Source organism: Triturus cristatus, chromosome 6, assembly GCF_964204655.1.
Source record: "Triturus cristatus chromosome 6, aTriCri1.1, whole genome shotgun sequence".
In the NCBI taxonomy this organism is placed as follows: Eukaryota; Metazoa; Chordata; class Amphibia; order Caudata; family Salamandridae; genus Triturus; species Triturus cristatus.
In genome coordinates, this window is record NC_140589.1 from 1,897,909,536 (window position 1) to 1,897,930,881 (window position 21,346).

Sequence of the window (21,346 nt, forward strand, 5' to 3'; positions counted from 1 at the left end):
TTAGCGGAAGAGATAAATCTGAGCCTGACCGCATTTTGAGGCAGATTATTCGTCACCTACAGACGGAGTTCCAGAGTCCCGAATGCAGCATGTGGCATGTTTCGGTGTGATAAGAGGGAAGTTCCCTCCTTTCGTTATAGCCCTCGTATGTTTATTAAAGGAACCGAGTCCTCGTAGGATCCACCATTATTTCTTGTTATATGTAGTCTTCTAACCGATATGGTATAACTTCTCTATCGAACACTTTCAACTGTTGGAAACTGTCCCTTGGCTCTTGAGGAAAGTTACTCTGAATATCTTTTGATACAGTTCCGAAAGGAATGCCACTTTGTGGATAAGTTGCTTAATTTACACTTCTCGTTATAGAGACGAACCCGTTCTACTAGCATATCAAATAGTTATTTAGTCTTTTCTTCTGATGGAGAACAAAATGTTAAGGCAACACTGAATGAACTTCTACCTGGTAATGAAATTAGAACTATGATAAAAAAAAGAATGCGTATCAATGTATGTTTTCTGATGATTTTTTCTGGGCATTTCTACCAGGGGCTACTAGAGTTTTGAGGGAGGAATCTTCCCCTCTGTGATGTGTGAATGGTAAATGGCCTAGGTAGGTGTTTCAACAGTGCTATGATATCTTATTGCTTACATATTAATTATTACATCCAGATTTTCTTTTAGTGTGATGAATCTGATTAAGCTTGAGGAAAAACCAAGATGAGATGAGAATTGAACATTCAGTATGCAGAAGTTATTTTTTGTTACAGGTATTTCAAGGTCTATATACACATACATATATACACACACTAGACTAAAGTATATTGCAATAAAGTTTGGTTAATTATTGGATCTCACTCATTGTTCTATGTTACAGGTCTCCATCCCCGCTGTTCCCTTCCTTCCCTTTCCCCACTTGACCATCTCCAAGCTCTGTACTATAAAAGGCTTCAGAGATTGAGGGTGTCGAGAGGTCGATCATATTGAGATACGAACTGATCCTGAGAGGGACCTTTTTAATCCAATCCTGTGTCTGACACATGTGTTCTTCTCTATGTAGACTTTGATGGTACATTAGCTATGCCTTTCTAATAAATGTTTTGTTGCAATCATGTCCTTTCTCTACCATGTGAACTTTCTGATGTCGTTTTTTTTATTTTTTTACACAAATGCCTTGGTACAATAAGTGCACTGATATGGTATCTCCCATGTGTGAACTTTCTGATGGTACATTAGCTGTGCTGTACCCTCCTAATAAATGCCTTTTTACTTTCTGTACACTCATGTGGTTGCTTCGTTAAGAACACTCTGTCACATTCTGTACATTCATACAGGCGAAAGGGCAGACAGTGGCAGTGTCTGCTTGTGACCCGTCTATAGCGGTAATAACGAAGGGCACTCAACAGCGCTTTTTTAACACTTAACTGAATAACACTTTTTAAAACTGAATTTGTGAATTTGCATTAGTGTGCAGCTGAAACACTGTTTCTTTTAAAACTCACTGAATTAACTGTGCCTTTTTACGTATGGTTACTCACAGCTTGCTAATCACGCACAGAGCATCTGAGTTGATTTTGTTTTCCTGCCCGGTCCGTCGCGGCGTTTCAGTGCTGATTGAATGGAGGGCAGGGAAAGAAGGCAATGTACTTCCGGTCTCCTGGGCTGGACGGCAGTCAGCGGTCTAGTGTGGAGAGGGGAGGAAACTATTTAAATTGCTTGCCTGTATGGACGCGCAGCGGGGAAAGGGCATACAGTGGCAGTGTCTACTTGTGACCCGTCTGTAGCGGTAATAACAAAGGACACTCAACAGCGCTTTTTTAACACTGAACTGAATAACACTTTTTAAAACTGAATTTGTGAATTTGCATTAGTGTGAAGCTGAAACACTGTTTCTTTAAAAAAATCACTGAGTTAACTGTGCCTTTTTACGTATGGTTACTCACGGCTTGCTAATCACGCACAGATCATCTGAGTTGATTTTGTTTTCCCGCCCAGGTCCGTCGCGGCATTTCAGTGCCGATTGCACGGAGGGCAGGGAAAGAAGGCGAGGTACTTCTGGTCTCCTGGGCTGGACGGCAGTCAGCGGTCTAGTGTGGAGAGGGGAGGAAACTATTTAAATCGCATGCCTGTACCGACGCGCAGCTGACACGTGCAGCGGGCACGCCGCTGGCACAACAAAGGAGCTCCAAAGGCAAGCCCGTTTGCGCCCGTCCGCGGCCGGCCGGTGCCAGAACCCCTGCCCGTTTTTTACCATCTAACAAATACACCGTAGAGCAATTATACTCAATGTGCCCCCCCATCCAAGATCTATGTAAACATAGCATACAGATGGGGTCTAGCACACATAAATGCAGCCACTGTTCTTATACAATGGCGGGCAACAAGGGACAAACTAACAAGGATCAGGAAATTAAAATGATACTGGTCAATTGTAGATCACTCAATAAGCATAAATAGGAGCTCTACGACCATCTGACTGATAGCCAACCAGATATCATGTTTCTGACTGAAACTTGGCTGAATGAAGATTCTGCACCAGAAATCCTTGAGGCCCTCCCTCTGAATAATGGGATCGTCAGACTTGATCGCCAAGCGAACAGGGGGGCAGGATAGCCATCATCCATAAGCTATTGGTACAATGCTCATTAGAAGCAGTGACTATTGAAGCCAGTGAGGCAGGCTTCTTCACTATCATAGCGAATACTAAATATGTCATGAAAGGTTTTTTAATTTATAGACCACCAGACTCTATTGTACAGTTTGCATCTAGCCTCAGAGAACTAGTGATACAACCGGCACTGCGGTACTCCAAAGTACTGGGGCTAGGAGACATGAATTTACACTTCGATGCTATTAATAATATCGCAGCGCAAGAGCTCTGTCAGGAGTTGGCCGCGTTACAGCTGGTGCTGCAATCATCCCTCCCGACTCCCCAACATGGCCACCTATCAGATCCAATTTTTGCCAACTGGGGGGAGCGAACAGTTGAAAATCCTACCGCAGACCCATGGACAGACCATTATATGATTCCTTTTAGCACCAGGATTCCCAACACTCCTCTCCTGCAAAAGGCAAGGGCAGGGAGACTGCAGAGGAAATGCGCTGGATTCTCAGCAGCCTATTTTAATCACGCCCTCCAGCAGGGCAGTCCACTTGGTGGAAGTGAAGCAGAATCCGCCTGCATCTTGCTTGACGACAGGATAACGGAGGCGCTAGACAGAGTGGCCCCATGGGCCATGAGCGCACCAAGGAGATAGTCAAATTCTGCCCCTTGGTTCAACAAAGAACTTAGGGCGGTTAAGTCGTCATGTAAGCGCTTGGAAAGAAGCTGGAGAGGAGACTTTTCAGATCAAAGGAGGGCCACATATAAAACCAGCTTTAAACACTACCACACGCTCATTAGGAAAACTCGGGCCGCTTATTATTATAATACGAAGATAGAGCAAGCCGAAAACTCCTCTAGAGAATGATTTATGATTTTTAAGGATCTATCATCACCAGCCAGAACCACAGCTCCTAGCAGCGACTCAGTGGAGTCTTGCAACCGGATAGCAGTCTTTTTCTCTGAGAAGGTGGAAAATATTTACAACACCTTTCCGGAGGAGGCACGCAAAGGGAGGTCGGAGGGGACAGGAATATATATCACGGAGGAAGCACTCCGCCTCTCCAGTTTTAACCTCCCCACCTGCGACGATCTCAAAAAGACGGCCCTGAGTATTAAGTCTGGTTCACCTAGGGACCCTACGACTCCAAAAACGTTGAGGGAGAGTATGGAGGTACTAATACCCTATATTAGACACCTCTTAAAACTCTCCTTTGATTCAGGAGTGGTCCCACAAAAGTGGAAAGAAGCGGTGGTTATCCCCATAAAAAAAAGTAAGTGCGAGTCAGCTGGAGAACCTACGACCAGTCTCGCTTCTGCCATATTTTGCTAAAATAGCAGAAAAAGTGGTCAATACACAACTAACAATGCACATAGACCAGCACGGCCTACTCCATCTGACACAATCAGGCTTTCGGGCCATGTACTCCATGGAGTCAGCACTGCTTCTGTCTACAGAAACCATATGCAGGCACGTGGATGAAGGGCAGACGGTGGCATTGGTCCTGTTGGACCTCAGTGCCGCATTCGACACCGTCGCCCATCCAATACTCCTACAGCACCTCAAAGGAGGAGGGCTGGATAATCTGGCCTTGAAGTGGCTGAGATCTTTTATACAGGACAGAAGTTTCCAAGTGTCCCAACGACCACACTACTCTAAGAGCATTAAGCTGGCTCAAGGAGTTCCCCAGGGTTCCATACTAAGCCCTACTCTTGTTAATCTTTATGTGGCCCCTCTGGCAGACATCATCCGAAAATACTGTATTAGTGTCGCGTCATATGCGGATGACACGCAACTAGTAGTCTCTCTATCTCAATCCCACATAGAAGCAGCCACCACCTTCGCCTCCTGTTTACAGGAGCTGGCAGCCTGGATGTTGAGTAACTGTCTAAAATTGAACTTCAGTAAGACGGAAGTCCTGATTGTAGGGAAGGCTCCCTCAATATGGTCATCGAGGTGGTGGCCGCAGACACTAGGAACTACTCCCTACCCCAGAAACCAGGTTAAGAAACTGTGGATGTGGCTGGATTCCAAGCTTTCATTTTATCACCACACTAAGACGGTGGCCGGAAAATATTTCAGAATAATGAAAGGCCTTCGGAAGATCCTGGATGTGCTCCCTGTAGCCGCAAGGAAAACTTTAGTCCATGCGTTGGTAACTTCCCGCCTGGATTATGGGAACGCTCTATACCTAGGTGCCAGTGGTAAGAGTGTTCAAGAGACTACAATGCATCCAGAACGTGGCGGCTCGCCTTGTTCTGATGCTCACCAGGAGAGCCTCTTCCCGGAATGACCGGGTGACCTTGCACTGGCTCCCGGTGAGGGAAAGAATCCTCTTTAAGGCTCTGTGTGTCAGCGTATCCTGCAGGGAAAGGGACCTAGCTACCTACATAATCTAATGTCACCTTACATTCATCTAGGGCCCTGCGGTCCCTGGGGACGGAGCAGGTTAAACTCCTAGTAATCAAAAGAGCAAGAATGGGTGGAAGATCTTTTCGCTATCTAGCCGCTAAGCACTGGAACACCCTCCCCAAGCCCTCTGGACGGAACCATCAGAAAACTAATTCCGGAAAAATCTAAAAACATGGCTCTGTCAGATATAGATCATGCATCACACTGAGATTGGCCGCTACAGAGAGGTCCGAGTAGCCTTGCAGCGCGGGGACACACTAGCTGGTGTAACCAGGCGCTTTACAAGCTCATTTAGCATTATTACTATTATTATTAGATGTTTCCCAGCTAGGACTTTCTGATGTCGTTTTAACACTCCCTTTAATAGCCTTGCCACATTCAGTGTAGTCTTCAGTGTGGACTTTTGATGTTGCATTAGGTCTCCATCTCTTATGAGTGCATTACCACATTCAACACATTTATGTGATTTATCTCCTGTTTGAACATTCTGATGTCATATTAAATGTGGTTTTGTATTAAGCCCTTTCTGTCCATTAATATGGTTTCTCCCTAGTGTGGATTTATTGATGCTGCCTTTAGTTATTCTTCCTGAGGAACACTTTATTACATTTTATACGTACATAGGATTTCTGTCCATGAGGCGTTTGATGTTTCTTCAGTTTTTCATTTGTTGTAAATGTCTTGAGACATTCAATACATTGATATGGTTTCTCTGACGTGTGAACTTTCCAATGTTGAATTAATTTTTGCTTACAAATAAATCCCTGGTCACATTCATATGGTTTCTCTTCAGTGAGGATTTATTGATGTTGCTTTAGGTTGGTCTTGCTTTGAAACAATTTATTACATCCTGTACATTCATATGGGTTTCTCGGCAGAATGGACTATCTGATGTTGCTTTAGATTCTTCTTCCATCTAAACACTTACTTACATTCAGGACATTTAGATGGTTCCTCCCCAGTGTGGATTTTTTGATGTTGCTTTAGCTCTCCATTTGTTATAAATGCTTTATCACAATCAGTGCATTCATAGGGTCTCTCCCCAGTGTGGATTTTCTGATGTTGCTTTAGCTGTCTATTTGTTATAAATGCTTTGTCACATTCAGTGCATTCATAGGGTCTCTCCCCGGTGTGGACTTTCTGATGTAGCATTAGTTGGGACTTTCCAATAAATGCCTTATCACATTCAGTGCATTCATAGGGTTTCTCCCCGGTGTGGACCTTCTGATGGCTCATTAGATTTGACTTTTTAATAAATGCCTTGTCACATTCAGTGCAATCATAGGGTTTCTCCCCAGTGTGGATTTTCTGATGTTGCTTTAGCTGTCTATTTGTTATAAATGCTTTGTCGCATTCAGTGCATTTATAGGGTCTCTCCCCGGTGTGGACTTTCTGATGTCGCATTAGATGGGACTTTCTGATAAATGCCTTGTCACATTCTGTACATTCATGCATTTTTTCCCCAGAGTGGATCTGTTGATGCCGCTCTAGGATGCGCTTAATAAAAAATGCCTTCTCACATTCGGTGCAGTTGAATGGTCTCACTCCAATGTGGACATTTTGATGTTGCTTCAGGTCTCCATTTCTTATAAATGCTTTGTCACATTCTGTACATTGATATGGTCTCTCTCCAGTGTGGATTTTCTGATGTTCTTTTAGCATTCCATTTGTTATAAATGCTTTGTCACATTCTGTGCATTGATATGGTCTCTCTCCAGAGTGGATTTTCTGATGTTGTTTTAGCATTCCATTTGTTATAAATGCTTTGTCACATTCTGTACATTCATATGGTTTCTCCCCAGTGTGGATTTTTTGATGCTGCTTTAGAAGCGTCCTCCTTCTGAACACTTTTTTACATTCTGTACATTGATATGGTTTCTCCCCAGTGTGGATTTTCTGATGTTGCTTTAGCTCTCCATTTGTTATATATGCCTTGTCACATTCTGTACATTGATATGGTTTCTCCCCAGTGTGGATTTTCTGATGTCGTTTTAGCTCTCTATTTGTTATGAATGCCTTGTCACATTCTGTACATTGATATGGTTTCTCCCCAGTGTGGACCTTTTGATGTTGCTTTAGCTCTCTATTTTTTCTAAATGCTTTGTCACATTCTGTACATTGATATGGTTTCTCTCCTGTGTGAACTTTCTGATGTATTTTTAAACTTCGCTTTGCAATAAATGCCTTGTTACATTCTGCACATTGATATGGTTTCTCCCCAGCGTGGAGTTTCTGATGGTGCTTTAGCTCTCCACTTGTTCTAAATGTCTTGGAACATTCTGTACATTCATACCTTTTCTCCCCAGTGTGGTCTTTCTGATGTCGCTTTAGATTATTCTTCCATCTGAATACTTTATCACATTCAGTGCATTTATAGGGTCTCTCCCCGGTGTGGACTTTCTGATGTCGCATTAGATGGGACTTTCTGATAAATGCCTTGTCACATTCTGTACATTCATGCGGTTTTTCCCCAGAGTGGATCTGTTGATGCCGCTCTAGGATGCACTTAATAAAAAATGCCTTCTCACATTCAGTGCAGTTGAATGGTCTCACTCCAATGTGGACATTTTGATGTTGCTTCAGGTCTCTATTTCTTATAAATGCTTTGTCACATTCTGTACATTGATATGGTCTCTCTCCAGTGTGGATTTTCTGATGTTGTTTTAGCATTCCATTTGTTATAAATGCTTTGTCACATTCTGTACATTGATATGGTCTCTCTCCAGTGTGGATTTTCTGATGTTGTGTTAGCATTTCATTTGTTATAAATGCTTTGTCACATTCCGTACATTGATATGGTTTCTCTCCTGTGTGAACTTGCTGATGTCTTTTTACACTTTGCTTTGCCATATATGCTTTGTCACATTCTGCAAATTGATATGGTTTCTCCCCAGTGTGGATTTTCTGATGTCGCTTTAGAGTATTCTTCCATCTGAATACTTTATCACATTCAGTACATGTATATGGACTTTCCCCAGTGTGGATTTTCTGATGCTGTTTTAGATCTCCATTTGTTATAAATGCCTTGTCACAGTCTGTACATTCATACAGTTTCTCCCCAGTGTGGACCTTCTGATGTAACATTAGTTGTGCCTTTCTAATAAATCCCTTGTTACATTCTGCACATTCATAAGGTTGCTCACAATTGTGGATTTTGTAATGCCGCCTTAGATTGTTTTCCCTATGGAACACTTTATCACATTCTGCACATTTATATGGGTTCTACTCTACGTGGACACTCTGACGCTGCATTAGGTCTTTCATTGCAAAGAACACTTTTCCACACACAGTCCATCAATATGGTTTTTCTCCAGTATGAATTTATGATGTTGCACTTGCTCTTTCTCTGCCTAATAAATGTTTTGCCACATTCTAGATATCCATATGGTTTCTCTTCTGCATGATTTTTCTGATACCAGGGTAGCCCTTACTTCGTAATGAGTACATCATCGGACTTGCTTCAGAATGTCAGTGTGTTATGTCTTCTATGTATATCAGCTGATGCCTAAGAGCCAAGTACAGACCTCGTTGAGCAGTTTTTTTTTTTTGCTGCAGAAAGATATGGCGAGGCATTAGCCCTCAAGGGAAGAGATTTAGTGGTATTCTGTTTTTACATCACTGCCCACTCCAGTCATAGTTAATGCCTTTACCTTGTTAATTTATTACTGCATTTGTTTCACCTGTTAGATTAAGACAAAGAAACACTGAATAACCTTAAATACAGAGCCTATACAGACAGTGCGCAGAAGAAATTCTAGATTACACTTTCTTTTTTTTTTTTTTTTATATTTTTATTAATGTTCCACAGAGATCCACAATAGAAAAGCAGTACAACTGAATTTTTACAAAAACAGAGAAAGAAAGAAAGAAAAAAGGATTTTTAGTCAGATAAATGATCAATAAGCGGTTGCCAAATAGCAATACCAAATTTCTTTTTGCGTGGTTTTTTAAGCCTATACATACTGATTTCTAAATTATACAAGTTAAATAATTTGGCCCGCCAATGATCAAAACTCGGAGCGTCAGGTTGTAGCCAAGCAGTTGCAATAGATAATCTGGTTACAGCAGCAACAATAAACAAAAAGTATCGAAAATTAAATAAGCTTTGTCCCTCAGATAGCTCTCCTCCAATCCCTAATAAAATCCAGCTTGAAAAGACAGACACTGGTTTACCTAAAATTTGAGACAGAAAACCTTCAATTTGATTAAACCAGCAACGTAAAGAGGGACAGGAGTAAAAAATATGTAAAATATCGGCATTAGCCAATTTACATCGGAAACAGACTGCTGAGTTAGGAAATTGGCAGGAATTGCCCCATTTCCCGATAACCGCAGGAGTGCGATACAGATTAAACAGGGTTTTAAAGTGCTGAGCTTTTAATGAGGCAGAGTACAGAGTCCTGTGGGCAATAATAATCGAGTCTTCGACGTTGATGAGAGGAGATGCCAGCCATGTTCTCCACTTCAAATTAATTTTCTCCAGGTCATCTACTCTAGAGTCTAATAGTATCTGATAAATAGAGCCGATTCGTAACTGAGAATTTATAGCATCAATAATACGAATAGAGACTAATTGAGAAGTATGTTTGTGAAGGAAATCCCGGATCTGAAGAAATTTGAAAAATTGATTGTTGGCTAAATCAAATTTCTTTCTAAATTCATCAAAGGAAAGACAAGATCCCCTTGCAGAAACGAAAGCCCCTAGCCGTGAAATCCCCTTAGAATACCATTGTCGGCCAACTGAATCATAAAAAATAGAGGGAAGAAGATGTGGAGCAATTAGAGGGGTATAGATAGTATATTTGGGGATGTGAAACATTTTTTTAAGAGTTTTCCAAACACAAAAAGCAGAGGAAAGTATCTTAAAACGAGAGCGCTTATAGTAGCTGCCATCAATTTCAATTTGTAAACAATTCTTGGCATAGCTACCGAGCGCCATTTGATAGATTGAAGGTGCTTCTGCCAAATTATTAACCTCTTCCCCCGTAAGCAAGATGCGCATCTTTAAGAGTAAACAAGAAATTTGATATAATGCAAAATCGGGGATTCTCCATCCCCCGCGATCAAATGGTAGTGTCATCCAGCGTGAAGCTCTCCGAATTCTCCCCGGGGCCCAAATGTATCTTTCACAAAGGGATTGCAATTGTTGGATCTGATGCTTGGAAACCAATAAAGGTACGGCGCGAAAAAAATAAAGTACTCTTGGAAGGATAACCATCTTTAAAAGATTAGATCTACCTACAAGCGTAAGATGTATGCTCTGCCAGGATTCCAGCGTGGATTTGGTTTTGTCTAGGATATCGTTCCAATTAGCAGAAACCAAATCGTCCAAATTGGATCTGATCTTAATTCCAAGATACACCACTTCTTCAACTACCCTGGAATCGGAGATCGAGGGTAAATTCAGAGAAAGACATTGAGTCTTGGTAGAATTTAACTTGTAACCAGAATATCTACCAAAAACAACCGCAAGATGTTCAATAACTGGAAGAGCAGCTTCTAAATTAGAAGTGATAACCGTAATATCGTCTGCATAGGCAAGGACAATATATGGCAGATTCTGGGTTACAAATGGGGGGATTTGGGCATTCAACTCAAGCATTTTCACAAAGGGGTTAATGTAGAAGGCAAATAGGAGAGGAGAGCAGGGACATCCCTGCCGGGTCCCCCTGCCGATTTTAACCACCTCGGATTTGATTCCCATTGTACAAATCCTTGCCGTAGGGGCTCGGTAAAATATCTGAAGAGCACGAAGAAAATCGACGCCAAATCCCATACGCTTCATTATTTCCCAGAGGAACAGCCATGCGACCCTGTCGAAGGCCTTCTCGGCGTCGAGCAGAGCGAGGCCCAGAGGTCTGGATTCGACCTGCGCGACGTCGAGGAGAGCAACAACCCGGGCGACATGGTCGACTGTACCTCGGCCCGGGACAAACCCATGCTGCAAAGGTGAAACCAATTCCGGGATAAGCGGTGCCATTCGATTAGCGAGAAGCTTTGCGTACAGTTTCCCGTCACAATTGATCAAAGAGATCGGACGGTAAGACCCTGGTTGATCCGTAGGCTTCCCTTTTTTATGAAAAATGACGATATGTGCTTCATCCCAAGAATGGGGGGGAGATCCCTGCCTGGCCGCCTCAAAAGCACATAGCATATCTTTCCGAACTTCAGAAAAAAATACCTTATAAACCTCCATCGGGAGAGAATCTGGCCCAGCAGCCTTGCCTGAGGGCATCTTGAATAATGCTAATTCTATTTCTTCAAATGTTACCGGACTTTCCAATCTTTCGGCATCCGCTGGATCCACTTGTTCCCAATTCAATGCCGGAAGCCCGAGATCGGCTGGAAGATCTACAGTATTCGGTTGGGCGTATAAGTCGGAGTAAAAATGATGGAAAGCCTTCACAATAGACTGTGGTTCATGAACTAATAGACCCTGAGCATTGTAGATAGAATTAATCATTGAAGCTTGTTTTTTTGCTCGAATTCTTTGAGCCAAAAATCTCCCAGAGGATTCACCAAATTCGTAGAGTTGCCTCCTGTAAAGATGGTGTTTAAGTGCGATCTCCTGTGCCCAGACGAGGTTAATATTAGCTTTACACTGAGCAAGTTTATCCAGACTTGTTTTAGGATCAGCTGCTTCCCGTAGCTGAATAGCTAAATCCAATTCAGCGTTTTTCAGAAGAGTAAAAAGTTCTAGCATTTTTTGTTTACAAGATTTTTGAGCAAACAGACCGAAGCTAAGAACCTCGCCTCTGAAACAAGCCTTAAAGGCGTCCCATATCCCCGCAGGGGAAGCAGACCCACGATTACATAGAAAAAAGTCCTGAATCCATTTCTTCATATGTGCCAAGAATAAGGGGTCATATAATAGTTTCCTATCAAAAGAGAAGGTCTTGATAACTTTTGACATGGGAATATTAGATAAAGATATAATTACTGGGGCATGATCAGATAAAAGTCTCGGAAAGATTTGGATTTGAGTACTAGGGGCCCAAGCAGCTGGTATAAAAAAATAATCTAATCGGAACAATTTATTGTGCGGAGGGGAAAAAAAAGTGTACCCAGGTTCCTGTGGACAAATCGTGCTCCAGGCATCTACCAACCCGTGGTCCAGAACCAAATTCCTAAGAGCTTGAAAAACTTTAGGTTTGCGACCTTTATATGAGCAGGAAGGATAAGTCCAATTACTGGAAAGATTAATGTTCAAATCCCCACAAAGAATTAAAGGTGAAGGCCATAGAGCTAGTTCCCCGTTAAAAAATTAAAGATACTTGGTTCGTCCAAATTGGGGCCATATATAGTACATAACGTAAAGCTAGTCCCCCCAACTGAACATTCGAAAATAGCCCAGCGACCTAAGATATCCACCGAAGAACGACCTAGAGGGACTAAAGAGGGTCGCGCTAAAATAGCGACGCCACATTTTGTATCGGATTGTTTAGATGTGGCAAGTATAGAATATCCTAAGTCAGTTAACTTCTGCCTATGAGTCCAAGAAATGTGGGTTTCCTGCAAACAGATAATATCAGGAAGAGTAACTTTCAGTTCTGCTTGGATCTTTTTCCGTTTATCAAAATTGTTGAGGCCTCAAACGTTATATGTACCTATTCTGATCCCCTTATCAGCCATAAACCAGCATATTCTGAATAACCAGTGCGGATAAACCTACAGAATAAAACATAAAATATACAATACGAAGAAAACAAAATCAAAAAATCAGTGATCTGTGGAACAAGGTGTTTTATGATTTTAAATGTGCCCCTCCCAACGCCCAACCCCCAACCCCCACCCACCACCCACTGAGCCCACCCTACTTGAAGGCATTAGGACCAAGGTCCTGGTGATGGAGAGTGGGAGACGCTCCCTATGGCGCTCCCCCAACCACTCAGAAAAGAGAAAAACCGGGCAAGTAACCATTTAGACTAAACCCAAATTAGGAACCAGGCTTGAGTGAATGTAGATACTCCTTAGCTAAAATTTCAGAAAAAAAAAACTTGCTCTCGCCTTGAAAAACTATTTTCAGTTTTGCGGGATTGAGCAGAAACGCTTGACACCCTTTAGCCAAAAAGGGGGGAATCAGCTGGCGGAGCTGCCACCTCCGCACAACAGTCTCGTGACAGAAATCAGGTGTAACAAAAAAATTAACGCCTTTGGCTGCTCTCTTCTGATTAGGTCTAGCTAAGTTATATACGTCTTCACGAGCAAGAAAATTGTTGATAAAGATCAAAATTGCACGGGGGTGTACAGTTGCAGATCCGGGGCGAGGAACTTGAGGTTTGTTATAAAAAGGAAAACGGTGGGCTCTTTGGATCTCGATATCCCAATTCCATTTAGATAGTTCAGGAAAAGCTTCCGCAAAAAGCTGAATGATAAATTGTCTCGTATCACCCCCTTCTGCGCCCTCCGGGATACCCAAGACCCTTAGATTGTTGCGTCTCATGCGATTTTCCAACTCGGAGAGCTTCCAGGTAACGTCTTCTTTTTGAGCCTTTAGCTCATTGACCAACCCCTTCTGTATTACAGCTTCATCTTCCAACATAGAGATACGGGTTTCAGTTTCCCCTACTCTTATACCAATTTCTGCGCAAGATTTGTTGACCCGTCTGATAGCATTCTGCAGTTTACGGCATGCCCCCTGCATTCTGGCATTTTCAAGTCTCGCTTCAGCCCTATGTGACAACATCGTATCATAGATAGTCTCTAAGGTAATAGGTTTCTTAGGGACTGAAGGATCGAGAGAGGGTAGGGTTGCGTCTATAATACCCGATAATTGGTCCTTACCAGCTACCAGCGGGTAAGGATGCGTGGTTGAAAACGAATAGTCCCAGACCAAATTCTCCCCTGAACGAGAGGGGTCTTTGGAGGATACGGATTTTGTAGAGAACTCTTGACTATTTGAAGGTTTGCGTTTGCGAATTGTACCATCAGGTGGAACCGGGTTCATATAGCCCCCCAGAAGACAGTTGTCCACCTCACCCTGGCTAGTAGAGCCAGCCTCATATTCAGCCCAATCTCCATTGATAATATCTTCATCCTCATCGTCATCGCCATCGTCCGAGGTGGAAGCGTCTGACAGTGAAAAGAAATTGTCCAGAGGTTCTATTTCATGGTTAGGCACAGATTCATGATTGGGCTCAATTCTCTCTCTGTTGTTAATCGTCGATCCTTCCCCGCATCCCCTGCCCCCTGAAAGAGCATCCACCACTGAGACGGTAGCCTTACTTGGAGAGACTTCCTGAGGTGAAAATGGAGGGACTCCAGATCCCATAATGCATCCTGGCGAGATGTCTAAGGCCTGGAGAGGATCCGTTGAAACTACCAACGGTCTTAAGTCTTTAGCTGGAAGAACTCCCTCGTTTTTTTGACCGGAAGAGTGGCTTGCTTCAAGCACTGACAAAGAGGGGGAAACCGCTATCTCAGCTGAAAATCCAGAGTTCATGGTTTTAGTTTTACAAGAATTTTGCTCCGTATTTCTCAGAGTTCGTTTCAAGAACAGGGGAGCAGTGTTTTTACCAAGATTAGAAACAGAAGCAGAGGGAACCTTACCAGCAGTTGTCTTCGCCAGCTCTGAAGGAGCTTCTTGCGGAGATTTATGAGTCTTCGGGGCCCCCCCTGGATTGCCAGCAGTATCGTTGCTTCCTCCGGGCTGAATTTTACCAGATTTAACAGTCTTGGCAGGGCCCTTGGCGGCCGGTTTAGGCGGCATCTTCCCACCGCCTGCCTGCGGAATGGTGACGGCGGAGAAGGAAGGAAAAGCAGGAGAGTGCCCGACCCAGGACCGAAGCACTCCGGCGGCTCCGGAGCGCCAATGTAGTCTACGCGTCGATGACAGAAGGGAAGCAACCGTAAGCAAGATCATAGCTTTCCCTGTCAGTTTTGATGGTTTGGCTCAGGGTTTGAGCATATCAGCATAACAACATAGCAGGTTCCAATATCTTCACCATAGCAATTTCGAGGGGGGGGAGGGAGCGCCAACAGCCGGGAGCGTTTAACCCAGCTCACTCGGCCGAAGCATCGGCCACCATCTTGATTACACTTTCAATGTAAAGATACAGTAGACAGTTAAAGGGCATACGATCCTTCCATGATCCCCTTCTATCAAGGAGTGTGGACTGAAGGAGTAACCAAGACACCAGAGAAGGTTCCTTATTCAATGAGTCAGACCGTCTCCCCATGACACAATACAATGTTAAATCCATAGTGATAAGATGCCCCCATTCATATCCAGGGAATGCTCCAATTATCACACAACCTAACAAATAATACAAGATGGAACATGAAACGCAGAGCATTCCAATAACGGCAGGAAACATAAGCAATTGCTGCAAGGGAATCATTTATACTATCAGACCCTGGGACAGGATCCGGACTGGTATTATGAGCTTCTTCCACATATTGTAACTGCAGAGATCAGAGTCTCTGACCAGATCTACACAAGGAAAAGGGGGTTTACAAACATTTTATACACATAATGACAACATCAATAAGTCTCACCTTTTAGACATAAAGGTTTTCCCAAAGCTGCAAAACATCAGAAAAAAGAAAGAAAAACAAAAGTGCAATGAGGTTGCCGTCTGTTGCATCACTCTGTAGGCATGCACATTTTTCCTCCACAAACATGCACACCTACAGAATTACACATGCACCATTTTCCGTTTAGTCTGATGTTAGCCAAAACCTTATATTTTACAAAAATTACATATATGATTAACTTAAGGGTTGTAGCTCTCCATCCATTGGTCGTTTGGTGCGCCATTCACAATTTAATTCCACCCACTACAGAATACAGCATGGGGCAGTAGGTCAGCCTACTTCAGCTACTGGCTAACCTCAGTGACTGCAGTTTATCAGTGACTGCCTCCTGCTAATGATGTTGTAAATTCCTTCTGGAGCTGCCTTTGTTTATACGATTTCTGCTTTATCAGAGTATAGCAGATGGTGTCCATTTGAATAGTTTCTTTATAAAGTAATTCACTTTTTAGAATGCATTTGTAAAAGGGAGAAGGAACAGGAATCAGAAGAAGAACATACCATTCCCTGGCATGTTCTCTGCTTACCTGAACACTCTTCTCTTCCTCTGCAGCCCGATAGTCATCACGAGGGTCAGGCAGAAAAGGAAAAAGCAACCTCAGGAGAACCTGATGGTGCCGGTCACGAGGTCACCGCAGAACCTATCAGAGAGCGGGGAGGACCTTTTAAACCCCGGAATGCGGAAGAAGGTGGCTTAACAGAAAACACAGAAGGGAAAAGCAGCACAGGTGCAGATGCCGGAAAGAGCTACACATGTGAAGAGCCAAAACCAACCTGTTTCCTCGCCAGAGGCTGGAAGCGAGAAAACCAGTGAGGGTTTAATAACCCCATCATCCCAGCTGCTTGGACCGCCACACTTCCTGGTGAAAGTACCGGAGGAGAAGCAGTAACCGAATTCCCTGCTGCCACCTTCCAGAATTCTTTCATTACTGGCAGCGACCTCGCAATGGCAGAGCGTGGCAGAGTCCCGGACCCGACAACACCCACCACGTATAAGGAGAAACATGGATAAGCCAGGTTGAGGAAATATGAATTTTGTGATCAGTTATGTCCCCTATCGTAGACCCCAACGGCTCCATGTACATGCTATAAGTACATGTATGTTCCCTCCTGCTCCAGTTTTGAAGACGCAAATATATGTGCGTCCACCGTCAACATGTCCTCTTTCAGATCCGCCATGAATGGGTCAGATATTCCATTCCTAAGTATGAAAGGCCACCGACTTTATGTGGTTCACTTTCCACATTTTACAGATTCAGGCGAGTAGGCCCGAATTCTGTCATCAAGCCTTTTCCTGCCTTCTGCTTCTGAAAGCTCCAGTCTGAGCCTGCATCTGTATCCATGAACTTTGTCCTACTCCCTGCGTGGCTAACGGTGCCTGATCCAGCCTGTCGCCTGCCAAAAACTGTATTTCACCTTCAAGATTATCTACTCCGCTCCTCATCCGATGCATTCCTGTCTAGTAGTTTAGGTAAACATTCCTCCAGCTACCGTGCACAGGGCCAGGCCTCGCTGTCCTCATGCAAGTAATTCATAGCCCCGTTACCATGGAATATTCCTACCCCCTCGCATCTAGTGTAGACACTTAGACGCTTGTACACGCACTAACAGTCAGTATAGAATAGATTCCATCCTAGAGACCTCTCCTTTTGGATAACACAGTTCTTTAAACATAGGATATTAGATATGATTTGGGATTAGGTTGACACGACCCCCAGACTTCTGTCTCCACATGTAGAGCTAAATGTCAAGTCCCCTTCACCCTCTAGTTGCACGTCAATCACACGTCATGCGGCTGCGCGCGCATCTCTGCCAAATATTTCTGCTGACATTGCAGGATTCTTTTATGGATCCACCCACTTGTGACATCATGTATGATGACGTTTATTAAATTACGCCCATACATCCGCCTCTATTAGTTACGTATGCACCTTTTATCTATACTATCAGCTGTTACGCCTCTTGCATCTGTTTCACTGTAATGTATTTTCTATAAAACTGCTTATCTGTCAATAATGTATGCCCTTCCTTCCTGAACTTTCGTGGTGATGGAATAGAAAGCCTACAATTCGAATTGTATTCCTTTGTATAGGAATAAAGCCTTTTAAAACCTCTAATACCACGGATTCTGCCTCTTATATTTACTGAGTTATTCTTAATAGACTTTACCGCATAAAAAATAGTACCGGTAATGAAATATTTACCACATAAATTGGCGCCCGAACAGGGCCACTTTCTCATCTCACGCGCCGGCGGTGCGTTGCAGGCCCGGTCTCCTGCCACAGCTGAACGGACAAAAACGTGTACCTGCAGGATTTCCTGTATCTTCCTCCGGCCAAGCGGGGACGACTGAGGCTGCGATCAACACCCAGACGAGGCGGTGAGAAGTGCGAAGTATCCCGACCAGAGCCTAGCTGAGAGAGCAAGATCCGAGGTATACAGAGGCCCACCAGGTTCCGAAGTTCCGAGTCCAGTCGAGTCGAGTCCAGTCCGGTCCAGTTTCAGTTCCGTTCCGAGGCCTTCCGTTCCGAGCTACCCGGTGAGTACCATTACCGGGGAGGCATTTAACGTGCACATAGTCTGTGCCGGTCAAGACGGGTTTGGGTACACAAATCCGGTCTGCACTGTTTTAGCAGTGTATCTGTACTGTTTAGCAGTATATATAGTATGTCTTGCATATAAATAAGTACTATCTAGTGTCAGTATTATGTCAGTAACTAGTTTTCTATTAGTTATCATTGTTCGTAAAACTGTTAAGTGTTAAAATGTTTTAAATATGTTCTATATATTGTGGTGTGAATGACTGTTCATTATTGTGTTTTTTTTGTATAAAGTGTGTTCTAGTAATAAGGTCTAAAAATGCCGCTCTTTTCGAAACTAAGACAGATCAAAACTAGAAAAGGTGTACTCGAAGAAGCTGTTCCCATCCCACCTAGGGACACTCCAGGGTACTTTATGTATCATAAGCATGGCCTAGATGCCGTATTATTTCTTGATTTATGGGTGGACTACACCAAAGAATTACCAGAGAGTCAGAGATGGCCCGCAGCGGGGACCTGGGATGCAGATTGCATCATGAGAGTAGAAGAAGAATTATGGAAAAAGAAAGCCAGACAGTCACAGAAAGATGCCATTGAATTATGGCGTAAAGAATCATATAGACGTACAGAAAAAGCACTCAGACTGGAAGAGAAAGGTAGAGAGAATTCAAATAAAACCCGAGAAAATCTATTACTTGAGGAAGGTACCCGAGTAAAATCAGAACAAGTAGATAGACAAAGAAACACTCTTATGAATGGTATGTATCCTCTTCTGGCCGAAGGGTTACCTAAGGCTACCCCGGAAATACCAAAAGACTTAACTCCTCCATTGCTCCCGATAAAAGCACATCCCAAAACACATCCCAAAACAGCAAAGGACGTTTTCCTTTCCTCCTATTTAGATGACGCAGCTCCCGAGTATGCTAATGCCATACCACCCACACCGCTTGCCGATGGTGTTCAACACCAAGAGCATTCGTCTGTATCCCCGCAACTACAAACTCCTACACAAGTTCCAACAGGCCCGTACGTTTCTACAGTTTTTCCCGCATCTACAATCTCTATCCTACGCCCAACGAATCCTTTCGTGCCTAGCACCTCAGATGGTGCTACAGGAGGTACGACAGACATGTTTGCAACACCGCCGCGAAATAAACAGACCCTTAGAGATTTAGCACTCCAACGTACACCCCAACTAGCGACATCCGACATGTTTAAAGAACAGCTTGTGGATTGTAGATACGACCCAGTACCAGGTAGACAGGATAAATTGCTCATATCATCACTGCGTATAAGACGAGCCACATTATATTTAATGACGATACCAGGAATGGGTGAACACCTAGACGAAATATATCGCTTTGTCCAAACAGGGCGAGGTCCAGAAAGTATTAACGAAGCTATGGAATACCAGAAAGTGGATGTCCAAAGACAACTACTACGTTTTTTCATAAATTGTGTAATTAGGAATCAAGACAGGCCTGGGGCAGATCACGATACCATGCAAAGACTTGCCAAATGGGGTCAGAACATATCAGAAGAGAAACATGATAGACAGGCGTGTATAATCGCCATGTGTCGAAAGATCCGCAAGGAAGTAGAACGAATACATAAAGAAAGACGAGAAACAGACAGAGTAGAATCAGGAGAAGAGGAGGAGCAAGAATCAGAGCAATTAGATACGATAGCTAATGTAGGTAGAGGAAGACCCCATAATAATACCAGAGGTTTTAACGACCCGATACGTCCAATACGTCCAGAATATAATAGACATTTTCCCAACCCTATGTTAAATACAAAATCCCCTGAACACCTATTCCAAGCCGCTGATAAATTACTCCGAGATCGAAGGGGGTACCACATGCTCGATTCCATGGACGAACAAGAATTAGCCAGGTCAGCAGTACAATGGGCTGACAGTCCCGGCGAATACAATGATGATGTACTTGCACACACGTTTCTGAATCTTGACCCGTACGAACAGCGTTTAGCTAGTATATACATGATTCAACACCTCCTTATATTATATAAAAGCCAACACTCTGATCCAGGACCCTTACCTGACATATTGACAGAACTACTCACGAATATATGGAGAGGGTCAGGTACTGATTTGATTAAGGAAATTCTAGAATCCCGAAACCAATATTTAAATTTCGTATGCCCAGAACACGTTCCAGTTCCCATCATGGGAAGAAAAATGTATCACATAGATAGACAGAACCCGTTACGCGAAGTGCACCCAATCAGAGGTGACGGTGATAATTTTACACGCGTGTTTGTGTACACGCCTATAACTAAACTGGAATTATTAGAAATGAAGAAAGTAGTACCCAGCCATGACAAGGATCCAGCAGGTTTCCACCGTGAGATAAAAGACATGTTACTCATGGGAGAGTATACCTACCCCGACATTATGAAAATATTAAAAGTCCTATTACCCGCCGGTGTTTATGAGAAACTCAAAGAAAAGGAATGGGAGGTGGGAGACCAAAAGATAGATTGGACAGCATTGGAAAACGAAGAAAGGGCCCGAGCTGCAGGAGCAGGGCTTGGGGAAAAGACTACAGCACTAGCAGGATTACTAATACAGGTACTGCCACGTTTATTAACTACGAAAAAGGAAGACTGGGGTGCAATCTCAGCCTGTAAACAAAAGCCAGATGAAGACACTAGTGATTTCTATTCCCGATTTGAAAAATGTTTTGGTATAAATAGTGGCATAAAAGCCAGTAGTGAGTCATATCCACATCTGTTTGTGACAAAATTAGTTGAAAATTCTCTGCTGCAAGTCAAGAATAGAGTATTGAAGTTCGAAAGTACCTGGCAAGGTAATACCCCATCACAGATGTTACAGATGTTACAATATCACCACAATAGAATTAGAGAAGAACAAGAACATGAACAAAGACGTATGAAAGATACAAAAATGAAAATGCTTGTTGCACAGTCAGTTCCAGCCGATGGTCATCAAAAGGGTGACTCCGCAGGTCCTGCGAAAGGGACATGCAACTATTGTAAACAACAAGGTCATTATATACACGATTGTCCAGTCCTGAAACATAATATTGCCACAGGTAGAACGCAGGAAAGATCACGTCCACCTAGACAGGATCAGAATCAACAACAAATACCTCAGCATGCACAACCTAGGTTAGCTCCGCAACAACTAGCTCCGCAACAGGCAGCTCCACAACAGATCGTAGCACCACCACAAGCGCAGCCTATTGCTGCAACACAAGCAACAACACAACAGATGTA

General features: G+C 43.3%; 1 protein-coding gene across 1 annotated transcript; it reads right to left on the reverse strand.

Annotated features, from left to right (window-relative positions):
* Nucleotides 1-5,794: 5,794 nt before the first annotated feature.
* On the reverse strand, nt 5,795-15,539 carry LOC146822356 (uncharacterized). The gene is made up of 2 exons (XM_085613440.1): nt 15,510-15,539; nt 5,795-8,692 (listed from the first exon to the last, which is right to left on the reverse strand). Exon 2 carries the CDS (start codon nt 8,094-8,096, stop codon nt 5,937-5,939), a length of 2,160 nt encoding a protein of 719 aa, XP_085469566.1. The 5' UTR covers nt 8,097-8,692; nt 15,510-15,539; the 3' UTR covers nt 5,795-5,936.
* Between the last annotated feature and the right edge of the window lie 5,807 nt (nt 15,540-21,346).

Excerpts from the sequence above, each read along its gene's own strand:
- LOC146822356 (XM_085613440.1), bottom strand. The coding sequence starts at position 8,096 with ATGTTACATCAGAAGGTCCACACTGGGGAGAAACTGTATGAATGTACA.